We start from the raw sequence: 19,943 nt of genomic DNA, 5'->3' as shown, positions 1-19,943 counted from the left end.
TAGAGAGGATATAAAATGTAGACTAGTAATGGCACGGAAAGCGTTTCTGAAGAAGAGAAATTTGTTAACATCGAGTATAGATTTAAATGTCAGGAAGTCATTTCTGAAAGTATTTGTATGGAGTGTAGCCATGTATGGAAGTGAAACATGGACGATAAATAGTTTGGACAAGAAGAGAATAGAAGCTTTCGAAATGTGGTGCTACAGAAGAATGCTGAAGATTAGATGGGTAGATCACATAACTAATGAGGAAGTATTGAATAGGGTTGGAGAGAAGTTTGTGGCACAACTTGACCAGAAGAAGGGATCGGTTGGTAGGACATGTTCTGAGGCATCAAGGGATCACTAATTTAGCATTAGAGGGCAGCGTGGAGGGTAAAAATCGTAGAGGGAGACCAAGAGATGACTACAATAAGCAGATTCAGAAGGATGTAGGTTGCATTAGGTACTGGGAGATGAAGAAGCTTGCACAAGATAGAGTAGCATGGAGAGCTGCATCAAACCAGTCTCAGGACTGAAGACCACAACAACAATTGATAATATATTAAAGACATTTGTATAAGGACACTAAATATGTTTTGGAAAGTAGTATGTAAGTAAACTATTAGTAAATGCTCTTAAATTTGTGGTATAATGCTAAATATGCACGTTCAAAAATTAGGCCTAAACAGCAGAATGTAAGCGAAACGAACTTTTTGCGATTACTGGAACAATACGCAAATAAAAGAAAAACCTTTAATGGTGAGCTTGAAAAGCACCCTAATGAACGTATTTAATCAGTTAAACTATAGCAAATGCACTTACAATTGTGGTATAATGCTAAATATGCACGCTCAGAAAAATTAGGCCTAAGCAGCAGTAAGTAAACAAACAAACTTTTTGCGATTACTGGAACACTACAGAAATAAAAGAAAAACTTTTAATGGTGAGTTTGAAGAGTACACTAAAGAATGTATTTAATTAGTTAAAAATGTTCAACTACAATTAACTACAACCTAAATTACTTATCTTTCACGAGAGCTCTGTCTCCATAGGTGCGGCCTTGTGCTGGGCTACCAACCTCTGGTCATGCCTATGTCTGTTTCACAAGTCAGACAGATGGAAACGTCTGAGTTGGATGAGAAGTTCAGTACACCCCTCTCCATGTATTCCCAGTGGCACGGTAGGGGACATGTGGGTTCATTGAATGGCACAGAAAAAACAAGCATTACCTTTCCATTAGTTTCCAGACACATAGTTTATCCTGATCTATCAGCAAATGACTAATCTAACTTTGACATATTAGAACATGTTTAGAGAAATACCATACTAACAACAAAATAGTCCCAGTAGAGAGTCAGCTGTAACTGAAGAGACAATAACAGATGTCAGAGTGCTTTCTCCTAAAGTTAACAGTTCAGATTTGATTTTCAGTTTAGCATACAAAAATTTCTTATATATTACCACAAAACTTGCCTTGTGGGCAGCATCTTGCGGCAGCACAATTAAATTTACACTAAAGATTGCTCATTTACTCAGATTTTAGGCAGCTTTTAGTATCTAACACTGTGTGTACATGATCATCAGAAAAGAACAAACTTATGCACTTTTCTCTTAATACTTCATGGAGTGACTTTTAATTTTGTTGGTGTTTTGTTGGAAACAGTCATTTCAGGAGTTTAACTGTGGGCAAATTAAATTTGTTGACTCCCCCATTCCTTCCATCAAAACTTCGCATCTTTGTGTACATTACTGTGGAGCCTGTTGAGAATTTTTCACCTTGAATGTAGATACATTGGAATGTTTTCTTTTAAATGTATTTCTATTTGTATGTCATTTAACAAGTCTAGTGAAAACCAGTTAACACTATACTGCTGTTAGCACCCACTCAGATATTTCCATTAAGTGCCCAATACTTGTGCTAGCAGAATTTTGTTCCGTAAGTTAGTTACCATACTGTTTTTGTCATTTTCATTTACTTATTGATATGCCCTTTTTCTCAGCAGAAAAATTCACACTTATTATTTTAGATGTTCAGATAAAAGTTTTTAATATTCCACTGCTTCACATGGCAATCAAATCCTATGACTTACGATCAAATATAAAAGAAGCCTTTACTATGTTATGTTCCATTCTCATCAATGCTCTCCTCCACACAGTTTTATCATTCAGTTCAATGATATCAATCAGCTCAAAATGTCCATTTTCACGCGATTAAAAGATATTTGCAATAACTAAGCTAAATTAAACAAATAACTAGTTCAATGAACAAAGTAAGGACATCCTTTGTTACAAAATGAATCAAAACAAATAATGTAGTGGCCTGTTCTACCAGGATTCTAGATAGCTACTTCACATATAGCAGAAGATTTTTAATGTGTTATTGCATAGCTACACTTCACCTTCGTAACAGTCTACCTCCCAAAAAAGTACTTCAGACTTAAATTTTAAACCAAAAGATTCTACATTTTTCCTTATTCTTCTTTTAAAGTCAGTAACTGAAAGAACTGAATAGTATGAGGTTAAGTTAGAGAACTTTCAATGTATGCTGAAACATCTACAAACCATAGTCCTTGTAAAATGGAATTAGAAAATGCAATTAGAAATATATTCGAAATATTTGTAGTGAGTGCTACATGAGATGGAAATGCACTACTTATTGATGTAATTTAAATAAAACGAGACATGCAGCACAGCAAGACCACTTTCTAAAGTTACAGGAAACAATAGGCACAACCTAAACATCACAAAGAGATAAACATTGAATTGTACTTACCAGATGAGCATCAATCTCAAATTTCGTACACAAATAAAAAGGAAGAAATAAAGTGAATGTATCAGAGGTGGTCTTCACATGCTCAACATACATACTGATATAATGCAAAAAAGGATCCATTTTATGTAACTTTAATAGTGTCACAAAAATACAAAGGAATGTTTGCCTAACAACTTTACACCAGGAAAACAGAGGACAATTTTCATTTTAACAAAGTGAACATTCATTGAAGCTTCTGAAGTTGAACATGAAGTCAGTACACAACACCTGATTTAACAGCTGCTGTACTGAATTGAATAATGTTCCCAAAACACAAGATAACACTCAAACTATTGACAAAATGCCTGTAGTAGACAAGCTGTACAGTAAACTTAGGCAGAATTTATATAATGATAACTACTCCTATGCTATCTGATAGCAATACAACCAATTTTTATTCACTGAAGCAATGCAACATACTGTGTAATAGTAATTTTTTAGGCAGCTAAACAGTATGAATCTTTTTCATTGCATGTTATATAAGGTGAAATCATCAAATTATAATCAGCTGCATTTTCTCAAAGTGATTGTGATTATTACAAACTGTAAAACTATTTTTGTACTCTTTAACAGTGAGATCTCTGGTAGTAGATTACATATAGCCACCCTGAAGAAAAATACATGTAAAACTTCCATGGTCTATAACAATGTAGCACCTAATAGTCAGAACAATCATACTAGTTTAAGTATATCACCTTACATGATTTGTGGGATGTATTGGAAAAGAAAAGGAAAAAAAATCACAGTGCAGACAGTCAACTTTCTATAAGCCTATTTCCTTTTTCCTACATCCTCATACACAAAAGCACCAGGTAAAAGTAATACAAACTACAATAGTTGTTTAACATAAATAAATCTATAAATACAAATACTGAAAAACAGATACAAAACAAATGTTTATACCCAATTAATTTTATTCATACAACACACACTATCTCACATTACAATACTCTCCTCATTTGTTTGAAGCAGCTACACTCTCAATGGGCGAACTACATCAGCTACATACTCATCTGGTGAACTAGATCATTTGCCAACTGAATATGAGAAACTGCAGATGTGGCAAGCACAGTGCTTTGCTCAAAAGAGGTACTAGCTTTGTTTTGACACTGCACTGCTGCTGCTGATGATGATGATGGCTTTGCATCATCATCTCCCTCATTATGCTGCCTGTCTGTAGTTCCCATATTTGATTTTGCTTCACACTGTTTGTGAAATTCATCATTTTCTATGTCATTATTTGTCTGTTTCACCTTCAGAATTCTCACTTTCACTTAGTCGGCGTTCTTGAGCACGTTTTTTATTGCGTAGTTTTCGCTGGTTCTTTTTTCGTTGTCCAAGAATACTGGAATTATTCCTGTAATATAAAAATTAACCTAGTTATCTTCATTAACCAAACAACAAATGTAAGCCCTCCTTGTAGATTATTGGATTTCACGGAGCAGCTTTTAATTACATATATTCTTAATGCAACCATTAGCAACATATGTCAATATGCTCGCCTCCTGATAGTAAGACAAAAGCCAAGGAATTGGTTAAAATCAAATGATAACCAGCGTAACAGCAATACACAGATAAACACAAATACAAAATTCCACTTCAATTCATTATCATTCAGTGATATATTTTTATTTTAGACTCCACTGTTTTTTTACTAATAATACAATAACTTATATTGAATTCTAATTATTACAGCATAAATCCATGTTACCAACAGTAACTGTATTTTTTTAATTATTTTATTAATGAACATAAAGGCAATGGCACTTCTCTTATACTTTAAAATGAGATCACAACTGTCGACAACGCAACATGCTACATTTTATACCCTCTCGGCGTTTTTCAATTACTTCTTAGTATTCATGGACTGTAGTTGTGTGCAGGAAAACATTTATACAATAATACTGCGAGTAAACATTTTGCCATTATTGGCCTACATTGTTGTTTAGTACATGTAAAGACAAATGATCAAGTTTTAGATCACTGGAAGGAAACAGAATCGTCTGCTGACACAGTTTTAATGAAACCAATTCAATAATAGCATCCAGTAGTGGAGTTTGTGAGTGAATTTATTTACATGTCAAGTTCCGAAGGACCAAACTGAGGAACAAATCTACAAGGTCATAAAATGAAATTACAACATAAAAGAAAAAAAACACATAAAAATAAAATATTTATGAACCCAAAAAAAGTCAAGCCATAAGTGTAAGTAAACACAATCAACAATATAATGTAAGAATCAGCTTAATTTTCCAAAGAACTCCTGAACAGAATAGAAGGAGTGACCCATGAGGAAACTCTTCAGCTTTGATTTGAAAGCACATGGATTACTGCTACGATTTTCTAATTCTTGTGGTAGCTTATTGAAAATGGATGCAGCAGTATACTGCACACCTTTCTGCACAAGAGTTAAGGAAGTCCAATCCAAATGCAGGTTGGATTTCTGCTGAATATTAACTGAGTGAAAGCTGCTTATTTTTGGGAATAAGCTAATATTATTAACAAGAAATGGTAGTAAAGAATATACAGAGGCCATGTCAAAATACCCAGACTAGTGAACAGGGGTTGATAGGAGGTTCGCAAACTTACACCACTTATTGCCCAAACAGCCTGATTCTGAGCCCAAAGTATCCTTTTAGAATGGGAGAAGTTACCCCAAAATACAATACTATATGGCATAAGCGAATGAAAATAAGATAAGTAGACTAATTTTTGTGCTGAACGCGCACTTACTTCAGATACTGTTCCAGTAGTAAAAATGGCTGCATGAAATCTTTGAACAAGATCCTGAACGTGGATTTTCCACGACAGTTTACTGTCTCCTAGATATAAATTTGAACTGTTCAGTTTCAATAATCATACGCCCATTCTGTAAAATTAAAACATTGGCTTTTGTTGAATTGTATGTTAGAAACTGTAAAAATGAAGTCTTACTGTGATTTTGTGTTAGTTTATTTTCTACAAGCCATGATCTGCACTATTTGAAACCAAGCCAATGTTGCACACAACATCCTTTACTAGCAAGCTAGTGTCATCAGTAAACAGAAATATTTTAGTGTTACCCATAATACTAGATGGTATGTCATTTATATAAAAAAGGGAGTGGCCACAACACTGATTCATGGGGCACCCCTCATTTGACCATACCCCACTCAGACCCCACATCAGAGCCATTCTCAAAACTGTGAATAATGACCTTTTGCTGTCTGTTTTTAAAGTAAAAGGTGAACCAACTGTGAGCTACTCCCCATATTCCATAATGGTCCAAATTCTGGAGCAATACTTTGTGATAAACATAATCAAATGCCTTAGTTAAATCAAAAAATATGCCTAGCATTTGAAACCTTTTGTTTAATCCATCCAGTACCTCACAGAGAAAAGAGAATATAGCATTTTTCAGTTGTTAAACAACTTCTAAAGACAAACTGTATATTTGATAGCAAATTATGTGATATAAGATGATCAATTATTCTTACATACACAACCTTTTCAATAACTAAAGTGGCTTTAGTCGTTCAAGAAACTGACCAACCCTAAAGGAAAAATTACAAATATGGCTAAGTACAGGGCTAACATGTGCAGCATAGTACTTTAATATTCTGCCAGGCACTCCAACATATCATGAGAGCCCTAAGTGTTCAGTGATTTAATTATTAACTCAATCTCCCCCTTGTCTGTATCATGGAGGAGTATTTCAGACATCAATCTCGGAAAGGCATTTGCCGAGACAGTTATACGATTCCCTGCAGAAACTGAATTTTATGTAATTCACCAGCTATCCTCAGAAAATGTTTGTTAAATACTATATATATATATATATAATAGAAAGAAACTTCCACATGGTATATCAGATTTATCAGTAACAGAAATATTTTTACTATGAACTGACCTTATATTGTGACCTTGTGCTGCTGACCAGACACTTCCTCCACAACTGACCATATGGTTTTAATTTTATCCTGTGAATTAGCAATTCTATTTGTGTATCACATACTCTTTGCCTTCCTAATAACATTTTTAAGCACCTTACAATACTGTTTGTAATGGACTACTGTAGCTTGACTGTGACTACTTCCATCATTCTGATGTAATTCCCGCTTTGTTCTACATGACATCCTTATCCCACTAGTCAGGCACCCAGGCTGCCTTTTACTGTTAATACCCCATTTAGAATGTTCTAATGGAAAGCAGCTCTCAAAGAGCATGAGAAATGTGTTAAGGAAAGCATTATATTTATCATCTACGTTATTGGCATTATAAACATCCTGCCACTTTTGTTCCTTGACGAAGTTTAAAAAACTCTTTATTGCCATTGGATTAACTTTCTCACATATTTTGTAATTACATGCAACATTTGTTTGAGCACAAAAGCCTTTCCATGTTAAAATTTAAGCATCATGGTTTGAAAGGCTATTCACCCTTCTACTAACAGAATGCCCATCTAGTAATGCAGAATGAATAAAAATATTGTCTATAGCTGTGCCACTGCACCCCTGCACCCTAGTTGGAAAAAACACAGTCCTCATCAGATCATCTGAATTTAAGAGAGCTACCAACATCCTTTTTCTTGCACAATTGTATACAGAATTAATATTGAAGTCATTACACATAACTAATTTGTGGTACTTCCTATAAAGTGAATCAAGAACACACTACAGCTTGAACAGAAATGCTCTGAAGTCAGAGTTAGGGGGCCTTTAATTAACAAAAATTAGAATTTTAGTTTCACTAAATTCAACTGCTCCTGCACAACATTCAAATATCTGTTCAGTGCAGTGCCATGATATGTCTATGGGCTCATATTTTATGTACTTGGCCACTCCTCCACTCTGCAAGGAACTCCTGGAAAAACAGCCAGCTAATCTGAATTCTGGTAAAGGAAGCCTCTGAATTGTCAAATTATGTAAGTGGTGCTCCAATATACCAACAATTTCAGAGTCAACATCTATAAGCAGTTCAATAACTTTATATCTAATATTTTGATGAAATATGCTAATTGCTTCTGTACTTTGAAACATGACGTCCTCTGAAGGTGATTCCTTAGTTAGAGGGACTTCCTTTAAGCAGGTAAACCTATCAGCTGACTTCAGTCTAAAAAAGGTGCAGCTCTAACACCAACTACTGTGGGAACGTTTCCACGAGTGATCCCACCACGACCCACTACACTGTCACCTATAAGCTCTGCCAGCCTCCCCTTCCCATATCTATTGAGGTGCAGGCCACACCTAGTGAAACCTGATCTATTGATAGACTCAACTGGCACCACTGGAATGTGACCCATGCCTTCTGCCATCAGTACCTTCTCCAGCCTCATGTTAATGCACCTAACAGCCGCATTAAGATGAGGCTTATCATGACACTGAAACAGTTGCACGAAATGCACCAGTTTGAGTAGCTTTCTTTACCAGGTCACCACTTACACAATATTCCCGTCCCTATCAAGACTATTCCCTGCTCCACCCACTATCATTACCTGATCCTCCTCCATAATTCGTACATAACTTTCCTACGCTGTCAGTCACCTGAGCCAACCCTACACTAGGCGTCACAATGGTGGTAACTTGGTACTCACTCCTCAACGCTTCCTGCAACTGCTGGCCCACATCTCTACTGTGTGAACTACCTAGGAGGAGAACCTTCTTCTTTCTGTTAGACTTTTCAACTGACTTAGGCCTCCTAACTGCTGAGGACTGCTGCATGTTTCCTACACCTACAGCTATAAGAGGCTTCCCTCCACTTAACTCTGACAGTTGATCAAATCTATTGCCTATACACAAAGTACAACTGTCTGAGTACCTCCTTCTCCTAGCTGCCTTCTTTCCAACTGCCAGTTCCTATTCCCCAGCACCCTTCACCCTCCTCAACCTATCTAGTTCCTCCTTTGTGTATTGTAGCTGCACCTGCAGTGCACATATCTTATGCTCCTGCTCCTCTATCAACTTAGAAACCACAGATTCTGCATTCCCAGGAGATGATCTCACTAGAATGCCCACTGGCTTCCCCAGTGCATCCCCCCACCCCTCCAATGAAAATACTTTAAACAAATACCACACTGAACCCACTATTCATTCCTATGGGACCAAACTGCTGAGGTCATTGGTCTATAGACTTACACACTACATAAACTAACTTACACTAAAGATGGCACACACACCAATGTCTGAGGGAGGACTCGAACCTCTGGCGGGAGTGCCACACTTCTCACTCATGGGAAAATTTTACAGTTACTGAAAATAACTAAACGTCTATGTCACCTGAGTACAGTTACACCAGTACAGCTATTCATGGAAACAGTCAGAAATGTCAGCTGAAAACTAAATCACAAAATTTACTAAACAACTTCAATGAATATAAAACCCTAAAAAACACAGCGAGCAAACATTTCCAAAAGTTTGTTAAATTGTTATTTCACCACAAACAGCATGAAACACCATTGAAAACTATTAAATTTAATAACTGCACAATAGTACACAAAAAACTTTGTCAGCACTTAGCTTTATAACTGCGAAATGTAAACACACTGCTGAGGCATGAGACTTGGATGAACGATGCAAGGACACTCACGAATAACAGACCACTCAAGTCAATAACACAAAAAGAAAGACTGAGATTAATGAAAATCCACTAATAAATTACTTTTAAAGCAAATAGAAGACTTTATTCAGTTGTTGTTGTTGTTGTGGTCTTCAGTCCTGAGACTGGTTTGATGCAGCTCTCCATGCTACTCTATCCTGTGCAAGCCTCTTCATCTCCCAGTACCCACTGCAACCTACATCCTTTTGAATCTGCATAGTGTAGTCATCTCTTGGTCTCCCTCTATGATTTTTACCCTCCACGTTGCCCTCCAATACTAAATTGGTGATCCCTTGATGCCTCAGAACATGTCCTACCAACTGATCCCTTCTTCTGGTCAAGTTGTGCCACAAACTTCTCTTCTCCCCAATCCTATTCAATATTTCGTCATTAGTTATGTGATCCACCCATCTAATCTTCAGCATTCTTCTGTAGCACCACATTTCGAAAGCTTCTATTCTCTTCTTGTCCAAACTATTTATCGTCCATGTTTCACTTCCATACATGGCTACACTCCATACAAATACTTTCAGAAATGACTTCCTGACACTTAAATCTATACTCGATGTTAACAAATTTCTCTTCTTCAGAAACGCTTTCCTTGCCATTGCCAGTCTACATTTTATATCCTCTCTACTTCAACCATCATCAGTTATTTTGCCCCCCAAATTTTTCTTTTGTTTCCTTTACTGCTTGCTCTATATAGAGATGGAATAACATCGGGGAGAGGCTACAACCCTGTCTCACTCCCTTTCCGACAATTGCTTCCCTTTCATGCCCCTCGACTCTTATGACTGCCATCTGGTTTCTGTACAAATTGTAAATAGCCTTACGCTCCCTGTATTTTACCCCTGCCACCTTCAGAATTTGAAAGAATGTATTCCAGTCAACATGGTCAAAAGCTTTCTCTAAGTCTACAAATGCTAGAAACATAGGTTTGCCCTTCCTTAATCTAGCTTCTAAGATAAGTTGTAGGGTCAGTATTGCCTCACGTGTTCCAACATTTCTACGGAATCCAAACTGATCTTCCCCGAGGTCGGATTCTACTAGTTTTTCCATTCGTCTGTAAAGAATTCGCGTTAGTATTTTGCAGCTATGACTTATTAAGCTGACAGTTCGGTAATTTTCACATCTGTCAACACCTGCTTTCTTTGGGATTGGAATTATTATATTCTTCTTGAAGTCTGAGGGTATTTCACCTGTCTCATACATCTTGTTCACCAGATGGTAGAGTTTTGTCAGGACTGGCTCTCCCAAGGCCGTCAGTAGTTCCAATGGAATGTTGTCTACTCCCCGGGCCTTGTTTCGACTCAGGTCTTTCAGTGCTCTGTCAAACTCTTACCGCAGTATTGTATCTCCCATTTCATCTTTATCTGCATCCTCTTCCATTTCCAGTACATCGCCCTTGTATAAACCTTCTATATACTCCTTCCACCTTTCCGCCTTCCCTTCTTTGCTTAGAACTGGGTTTCCATCTGAGCTTTTGATATTCATACAAGTGGCTCTCTTTTCTCCAAAGGTCTCTTTAATTTTCCTGTAGGCAGTATCTATCTTACCCCTAGTGAGATAAGCCTCTACATCCTTACATTTGTCCTCTAGCCATCCCTGCTTAGCCATTTTGCACTTCCTGTCGATCTCATTTTTGAGACGTCTGTATTCTTTTTTGCCTGCTTCATTTACTGCATTTATTCAGTGTAGCACAATAAAACAGAGAAAATGCAAGTAAACTATGACAGTATTCAAAGGCACTACAATGGACGAAGTTTTAGACATTATAAATAATAATAATTTTGAAGGACTGATTGGTGAAGACAATGAAAATGTTGATGTGTTTTTTTTTTCCTCTGGCTCTGATGCTTTGACAGATGAAGATGAGGCAGATGATGGTGCAACAGGTACTGTGAAGGTTCTGGATGTTCCTGGATCAGTGGAAGTTCATTTTCAAAGTACTAAAAATATGTGTTTGGGGACTGCAGATAATGAAGTAATAGGGGAAACCTCGCAGCCAACAGCTGACTTACAATAAAATTGAGCCAATATGCTGCAACTCCTAAAAATTACATTTCAGTTGATGCAGCTCCAGAAGAAATGCAAAACAAAATAAAGAATCATGCAAGTTGTTCTAAAATTGTATATGATTTCTTTACTGGCAGAAAGAGCAGAGAGCATTCCAGCACTTACTTTTTTCGCCAGGGTAGCACATACTTCCACCAGAAATGCATTACTGGTCTGAAGACAATGAGTTAGGACTGGAAATAGTCAAGAAAGCTATATTGCGAAACACATATCAGAAGATAAAATCTCTAATTCACTTCAATGATAATGATCAAGTTCATGACAGCAAACATGATACAGGATTCAAGGTTAGACCACTAATTACAAAAGATGAATGAGTCCTTCCAGCAGTTTGGTACATATTCAGAAAATTTGAGTGTCAATGAAAAGATTGTGAGGTATTACGGCCATTATACACCAAAACAGTTCATTTGAAGTAAGCAAATTTGATTTGGATACAAATGATGAGCTCTGTGTGCTTCTAATAGTTACAATTTCAATTTCGATTTATACTACAAGAAGGAAGTGACAAAAATACTGGCCTTGGTGTTGGATCTAGGGTGTGGTAAATACGCTTGAGTGTATTGAAAATCCTCAAGGTCATCTACATCTATTCCACTAGTCAAGATCTCTTGCTGCGTCTGTGAAACATTGGATTTTGGGGAACAGGTGTAGTGTGAGGAAACAGAACTGAAAAGTGTCTTTTTCAATAAACAAAGCAATTGGAAAAATTGCCTTATGGCATTTATGACTTTGCCTTTGATACAAGTAGTAAAATCCTGCTTGTCAAATGGAATGATGATAAATGTATATGTGGAGACACACACTTCAGTAGATAGATGGATCATCCTATTTATAAATCAGATGATTCCACTCATCTGAGTACTTTTAAAAAATTAATCCTTTCTTTATTTATGTTATTTCACATTACTATATCATATAAACACCAAAATACTTTGTCATTTCAAAAAAAAAGGGGGGCGATGATGGGGAGGGAGGGACTGAGAAAGAATGGATTAATCTTCCTACAATTTTCGCTAATGCCAAAGCATTGAATGAGGCAGAAAGTCACACAAAAAATGCTGGTGTTACAAAGGAAGGAGCACTAGCAGAAATCTGCCTTAATCTGCCAATGTGAAGACACACAGGCAATATACTGTACATCACTCAAAATTCAACAAAATAGTTCATATATTACTCCCATGGCTTACAATTACAGTTTGACAATATTTAGCAACAAAAACTGTATAGTGATCACTCCAAAGCCTAAATACAGGTTCCTGCTTGGGACAAACCATTACTGCTATCATGTTCGCTGATCATCAAGGATAGAGATATCAAAACATGCTTCATAAATGCCAGGAAGAATATGGTAGTCATAATAGTATGGACACTTAATGTGACAGTTTTACATGGGGGATGTTGTGAACCGTGGTTCCGTAAGATACCAGTATGGGTCTGACCTGTAACATTTCATTTACAACTAGCGAACCTCAACATGCAATTAGGTAGTAACCATTACCAAATGCTTTGTGTACTCCACTTTGGATTGTGTTGTATGTGGATTATTATTTTCTTTTCTCATTCTGAAATGAGCAAAGAGACCATTCCTGGTCCATCATGGCTCTCCCAGTGGCAGTCTAAATTCTTGTTTGTTGACACTTGTGGTCAACTGCCATGTTAAAATGCATTATACTTTGACTCTTTTTGACAAAATGGGTTGGAATGGCTCTCTCTCTACTTTTTTAAGAAGAAAAAAAAAAGAACAGGGTAATACAGTGAGGAAGAAATTTTTATTCTTGTTCTTATTCTCTCACCATATCGGTAATTATTGCCAGCAATGCCCCTCATTCACTAAGTTGCCTTCCACTCATATGGAGAACACACCAGGTGGTTATAATTAAACCTCAGCTACTCACAGAGGTCTAGCACGGGCTGTAATCATCATTTGGTAGATATTGTAATGCATTAATGCAGAACTGATTTACACTGGAAAAAATATTATCTCCAATTTTGGTCACCAGGTGAAGACCTGGCACCGCGAATGGATTAGGAATGGGACGTGGGCACAAAAGATCAAACAACAGAGAAAGGCATTATGCTGATTTTATTACTAACCACTTCTTACTCAATTTGAGCACTGGAGACATCAATGAGATGCTGCACCCATAAAGCGATGTGATAATCAGTTGCTTGCAGCAGTTCCGGTGGAATCTGAGCAACCTGTTCCTTTGTACTGCCCTCAGATCAGGTAGAGGTGAAATGTGTCCCTGGCAAACATTTTCCTTTCTTTTCTGATGGCCCCACAGATCAGGTGATCTTGCAGGCCACTCATCTGGAAAACCTCTGGAGATAAAATGTTTGAGGAAAGTTGCATTACACAGACCTTTCATAGGGGGAGTGACGTGTGGTGGTCTCCCATCTTGCATGAAAATTGTGGTTGAAATGCAACTGGGCTCTTCCAAAGCAGGAATCACCTGCTGTACAAGGCGATGTCAATAACGAGTGGACATTACAGTACACCGTATAGGTTCTTGGCTGTATTACCTTCAAAGAAGAACGGACCGAGAATAAAGGTGCTTGTGAATCCACACCACACAGCCACATACAATCAGTCCAATGGCTCTTTGGGCACAATATGTGGTTTAACAGTGCCCCAAATTCAGCAGTTCTGTGTATTCACTGCACTCTGTAGTGTAAAATATGCCTCGTCACACCATAAAATATTGCCTGGCCATGTGTCATCAACTTTGATCTGTGACAGACACTGAAGAGCAAATTCACAATGTTGCTGGAGATAATGAGATTTCAGCTGCTACACCATCTGGACCTTGTGTAGGTACCAGTGTAAAATAGACTGCAATACTTTCCATATTGTTGACTACAGCATGGACAATTCTCTGACACTACATGAGCATAGCAGTACTAAAGGGGCTGTGCTGCATGGTCAGTTACAGTAATAGCAACCTTGTCAATAACTTCCACTGGGATAGGATGCCTTCCTCTTCCAGGTGTCACTCGAGATCCCCCATGTTTTCAAATTTCATTGCAATCTTCCTTAAAGCATTTAATAAAATCGGACCTCGTCTCAGACCTTTCACTCAGTGGTACTCTTTTAATACAGCACTGTAACGGCTGTCATTACATGAAGCAGTTTCAATAACAGCTTCTCTTCTCCATAGCCACAGTGTTCACTCATGTTATGGCCTGTCAAATGACAGCATGGGTGCCATACTAACAGTGTGCAGCACCAGATTTGCACCTAGAGGCCACAACTGGAAATAATTTGTTTTCCAGCATAAATCAGTTGCACATTAGGATACCTACCAAGTATTGCTGCTGTACAATAATTACATCCTACACTGGACCTCCATAAGTACTGCACTTCCAGACATAGCCACATTTATTGTTAGTGACTTCTATGTATATGCCTACTTATTTCTTGATATGACAAAACCACATTCTTCAAGGATATACAGTAAAACTGAAGACTCACATCACAAATAATACAGATGACATAAAAGTGATACAGAGAAACTTGTTTGTCAAAGACAAAACATTGCATATGCTGAGTGTAAACAACTGGCAGACAACCCAATTAAGAGAGATGATTTGACATTTAGACAAGTTTAGTCTGTTACTGCCACTACTGTTTAACTATGTCATCTCTGAAGCAATCATCTTAAACTTCACAGTCAAGGGTGCTCATACAATACTGTGTAGAGGAAAGGGGGGGGGGGGGGAGGCCTATGGACGTGTCATGGAGTATTTTTAATATTTTGTGTGTGAGACAAGTGGTGACTTGTACATAGCCATAAAAAGTTGCAGTTCCAACCCTGCTAAAACCCCGCGTAATATCAACTTTTAAATCATTTTTTGAAAGTAAAATACGTTTTTTTCCTTTCCCTGAGAGCTTGATTTCCATAATGAAGCCAAAAGGTCACACTCCAATAGTAAAAATTTTTTGGGCCTCTATATGGTGCAGGCCACCATAAAGGAACACAATGTTCAGCTGAAAACAGAAATAAGGTACTAAGTACTAATATAAATTACTCATTATTAAACTGTTTTTCACCATGACATGCACACATGTTCATAAGAATTTAGTTTAAACTAACACGCACACACGCACACACGCACACACACACACACACACACACACACACACACACACACACACACACACACACACACTATCGGTGGTCTCCTTTACTCCTAAATTACAAATCTATTGTATCACACAAGGTAAACTCACGGTGGGAATATTAACAAAGTAGGAAAAGACAGATTGCTATACACTATAAAGAAGACACGTCAAGTTGCATATAGGCACAATTAAAAGACACTCACATATAGTTTTCGGCCACAGCCTTCATTAGTTAAACACACACACACGTAAGCACACCTCACGCACGCACGCACAACCACCGTCAAAGGCACCAACCACTTCCTTCACCAAATCTCCACTGTCCCCACCACTAAGGTATATAAACTAATCTGTAGCACAGCCATGGGCACCCACCTTCCTTGCCTCCCAAAACACCAGACCTCTAGTCTGGGTCAGGTGCACTGATATTATCTTCATTATCTGGACTGAGGGCCATGACACCTTATCTTCATTCTTTCACAATCACAACATCTCCCCCCAACCAGTTCATGTTGTCTCCTCAATGCAGATGTTGACCTCCTCCTCTCTGATGACTCCATTTGCACCTCTGTCTAGATTAAGCCCACCAACCACCAACAGTAGCTGCATTTTGACTGCTGTCATCCTTTTCACACCAAAAAAATCCTCCCATATAGCCTGGCTACCCAAGGATGGCATATCTGCAGTGACAAAAACTTCCTTGTTCAATATGCTGAAGGCCTCACTAATACATTTACAGACAGGCGCTATCCCCCATACCTAGTCTGCAAACAGACCGCCCCTGTCATTCCCCTTCACACCTGCAATCCTCCCACTACCCCCAAGGACCAACCACAAAGGAGTGTCCCCTTCATCACCCTGTGCCACCCCAGACTGGAACAATTGAACCACATCCTTTACCAGTGCTTGGACTACATGTCATCACACCCTGAAATGAGGTACATCCTACCTTAGTTACCTCCCACTGCCCCTAAAATGGTGTTCCATAACCCTCCCAATTTCCACAATATCCTGGTCTATCCGCATGCCATGCTCAATCCCAACCCCTTGCCACATGGATCACATCCCCATGGAAGACCCAGGTGCAAAACCTGCCCAATTCACCTACTCAACACTTCCTATTCCAGTCATGTCACAGGTTTATCCTACCCCATCAGGCGCTGGGACACCTGTGAAAGCAGCCATGTCATTTACCAGCAATCACTGCACAGCTGTTTATATTGGTATGACTACCAACCAGGTGCCACCAGGAAGAATGGCCACTGCCAAACTGTGGCCAAGAGCAAATAAGGACACCCTGTGGCACAGCATGCAGCTGAACATAACACAATTGATTTCAATGGCTGCTTCACTACCTGAGCCATCTGGATCCTTCCCTCCACCACCAGATTTTCTGAACTGCGCAATTGCGAGTTATCCTTACAACACATTCTCCACTCTCGTAATTTTTCCAGCCTCAACCTATGGTAACATACTGTCCCCACACAATCCACCCAACAGTTTCCAACCCTTCTGTCCTATTATCTCCCCCGAATTCTCGTATCCCACCCTGCTCATTTGCACTCTTCTGCCAAGGCATCTGCCCATCTTAGCCCGTTCCTCTCCTTTTTTGCTCCTTTTTTCCACCATCTCCATGCCCCATAACCTCCTGTTGCTGCACAAGTTGGCAGTCTAGTGCCTGCCCATTCCACAAGACATTATTCATCTCCCTCCCCACCCATTCACTACTATTCCTACCCCTTCATCAACTGCTCCAGATTGCTGCTTGCATCCCATGTGATTTTGTGTTTGGCTCAAGATACCGAAGTTTGGCACTAGTCTGCGCACGTGAGGTGCACTTGCTTCTGTGTGTGTGTGTGTGTGTGTGTGTGTGTGTGTGTGTGTGTGTGTGTGTGTTTTACTGACTAAGGCTGTGGTCGAAAGCTACATGTGAGTGTCTTTTAATTGTGCCTGTCTGCAACTGGCGTGTCTTCTTTACAATGCATAGCAATCTGTCTTTTCCTATGCTGTTGATAACTGATGATGTAACTATAGGACGTAGAACATGAGAAGTGGTGTGCAATCCTTGCATGATGATTTCCAACCTGTGTTCGGTCCAAATACTAGTCTTGAATCTTGCAGCTTCACAGAACTCCATCAGTAGTAATGTATACACAAACGTACTCTTTCCCAAATCGAAAACAAATCTTTTATGAACACATACTAAAGCCATTAAAAATGTGTCTTGAGTAGCATCGATGCCCAGTTCTTAGTAGAATTGTGCTTGGTGAAGCCTGCACCATGCAGTGGTAATAGCTGAAGTAGTGTCACACCACCAGGGCAAGACCCATGTTGTGAGCAACATAACCAGAGGCTGGGTAACAGTACAACAAATGTATCTCAGAGTCGTATAAATATGTCTGAATTATAAGGCAGATTTATTCAGAGTCCATCAGCACCACCACAACACCTGGTCTACATCTACATCACAATCCTGTGACAAAATGCACCACTCTTCATTGGATCTTCTCTATCTCCTCTATCAGTCCTACCTAGTAGCGAGTCCAGATAGAGGAACAATAATCAAGAATTGGGTGAATAAGTGCCTTATAAGCCACTTCTTTCGTGGATGAGTTACATTTTCTTAAGATTCTTCTGATGAATGTGAGTCTGGCGTCTGCTTTTCCCACTATCTGTTTCATATGGTCATTCCATTTAAGGTCACTCAGGATAGTTATGCCTAGATATTTTACGGCAGATGCTGTCTCCAGTTGTTTGTCATCAATAGTATAACTGCAAAGCAGTGGATTTCTTTTCCTATGTATGCACAATATGTTACATTATTTATGTTCAGGGTCGACTGCCAGAGTATGCACCATTCATCAATTCTGTGCAGGTCATTCTGCAAATTCTTACTATCTTCTGGCGTTGCTACTTTGGTATAGATAATTGCATCATCTGCAAACAGCCTTAAAGAGCATCCGACACTTTCCACCAGATCATTTATATATATTGCGAACAGCAACAGTCCTATCACACTTCCCTGTGGTACTCCAAATATTACTTTTACACCTGTAAATTTAGTTCCATAAAGAGCGACGTGTTGAATTCTATCTGCAAGAAAGTCTTGAATCTAATCACAGGTCTGCTCCGATACTCTGTAAGCTTGTATTTTTTTCCATTAAACAGCAATGCAGGACAGTGTCAAATGCCTTACTGAAATCAAGGAACATGGCATCAACCTGACCACTGTTGTCCACTGCACTGTGGATCTCATGGAGGAACAGAGCGAGCTGAGTTTCACAGGATCTCTGTTTGCAGAATCCATGTTGGTTTTTATAGAGATGTTCATTTTCCAAGAACATCATAATTCTTGAGCATAAATCACGTTCCATAATTCTACAACAGATTTACACCAACGATGTATGTCTATAATTGTGTGGATCTGTCTTATGGCCTTTCTTAAAAACAGGAATGATCTGCACTTTTTTTGAGTCATTAAGTACCTTTCATTGCTCAAGCAATCTATGATAAATTACTACTAGAAGGGCAGCAAGCTCTTTCATATAATCTTTATAGAAATCTTACAGGTATCTAATCTGGTCCTGAAGCCTTTCCACTACTAAGCAACTGTAGCTGATTTTCAGTTCTGCGATCGGTTATCCCAATATCTGCCATATTGTAGTTTGTACGACAATTGAAAGGAGGGACAGTGTTACGATCTTCCATGGTGAAACAACTTCAGAAGACTGAATTCAGTATTTTGGCCATGCTAGACAGCTAGATACCAACAGCTGCAGACAAGGGTTTGAGACTGGGATGGGCCAGCTGCCTCCTACACTGCATCTGGTTGTGGGGTTTGATGCCACAGCACCGCTGACCAGCCTTTCACACCTTTTGTCACAAGACACCTGCCATGGGGCAGCAGCTCATGTACCATGCATGGCACTCTTCACCCGCTTCCGCAGTGTACGCAAGCAGGGCTAGAGTTGATAGGTGCGCCTGTTCTGTAGCAGAGCGCTGTCACAGAAAAGTAGAAGGGTGCCTGCGATGTCAATGCTGTGGCCTACTGACAGGCTTCTGACTGTTGCTTGGCATGACATCAACAGTGCAGGATGCCTATGCTTCCATCTTTCCGCCAGGGCTGAAGCCAGCCACCTGTGAGCCACTGTCGGCCAGGGCTGCCAGAATGGGGTGGGTCTGTCTCACATTGCTAATGATGTGACATGTGTCAGAAGTTGAATAAAACATTTATTGCAACAACCAGTGTTTCACTGGGCTATTGGCCTGTCACTTCACAATCAGCTTATTTAGTGCCATCTGCACTCAACAGAGTGGTGACAGCAGGGGATCTTCGAACCCAATACCAGGCCTCATGGTGACAGCAAACAGAGC

At 39.0% G+C, this 19,943-nt stretch overlaps 1 protein-coding gene across 1 annotated transcript in view; it reads right to left on the bottom strand.

Annotated features, from left to right (window-relative positions):
* Positions 1–2,870: 2,870 nt before the first annotated feature.
* LOC126353878 (protein kintoun) overlaps positions 2,871–19,943 on the bottom strand; it is a 95,731-nt gene continuing 78,658 nt past the window's right edge. Inside the window, exon 4 of the mRNA XM_050003073.1 lies at positions 2,871–4,151. Within this exon, the coding sequence (XP_049859030.1) occupies positions 4,031–4,151 (121 nt within the window). The 3' untranslated portion in view covers positions 2,871–4,030. The remainder of the gene's footprint in view (positions 4,152–19,943) is intronic.

This window comes from Schistocerca gregaria, chromosome 1 (assembly GCF_023897955.1).
Source record: "Schistocerca gregaria isolate iqSchGreg1 chromosome 1, iqSchGreg1.2, whole genome shotgun sequence".
Lineage (NCBI taxonomy): Eukaryota > Metazoa > Arthropoda > Insecta > Orthoptera > Acrididae > Schistocerca > Schistocerca gregaria.
This window is presented reverse-complemented; position numbering and strand designations above follow the sequence as displayed.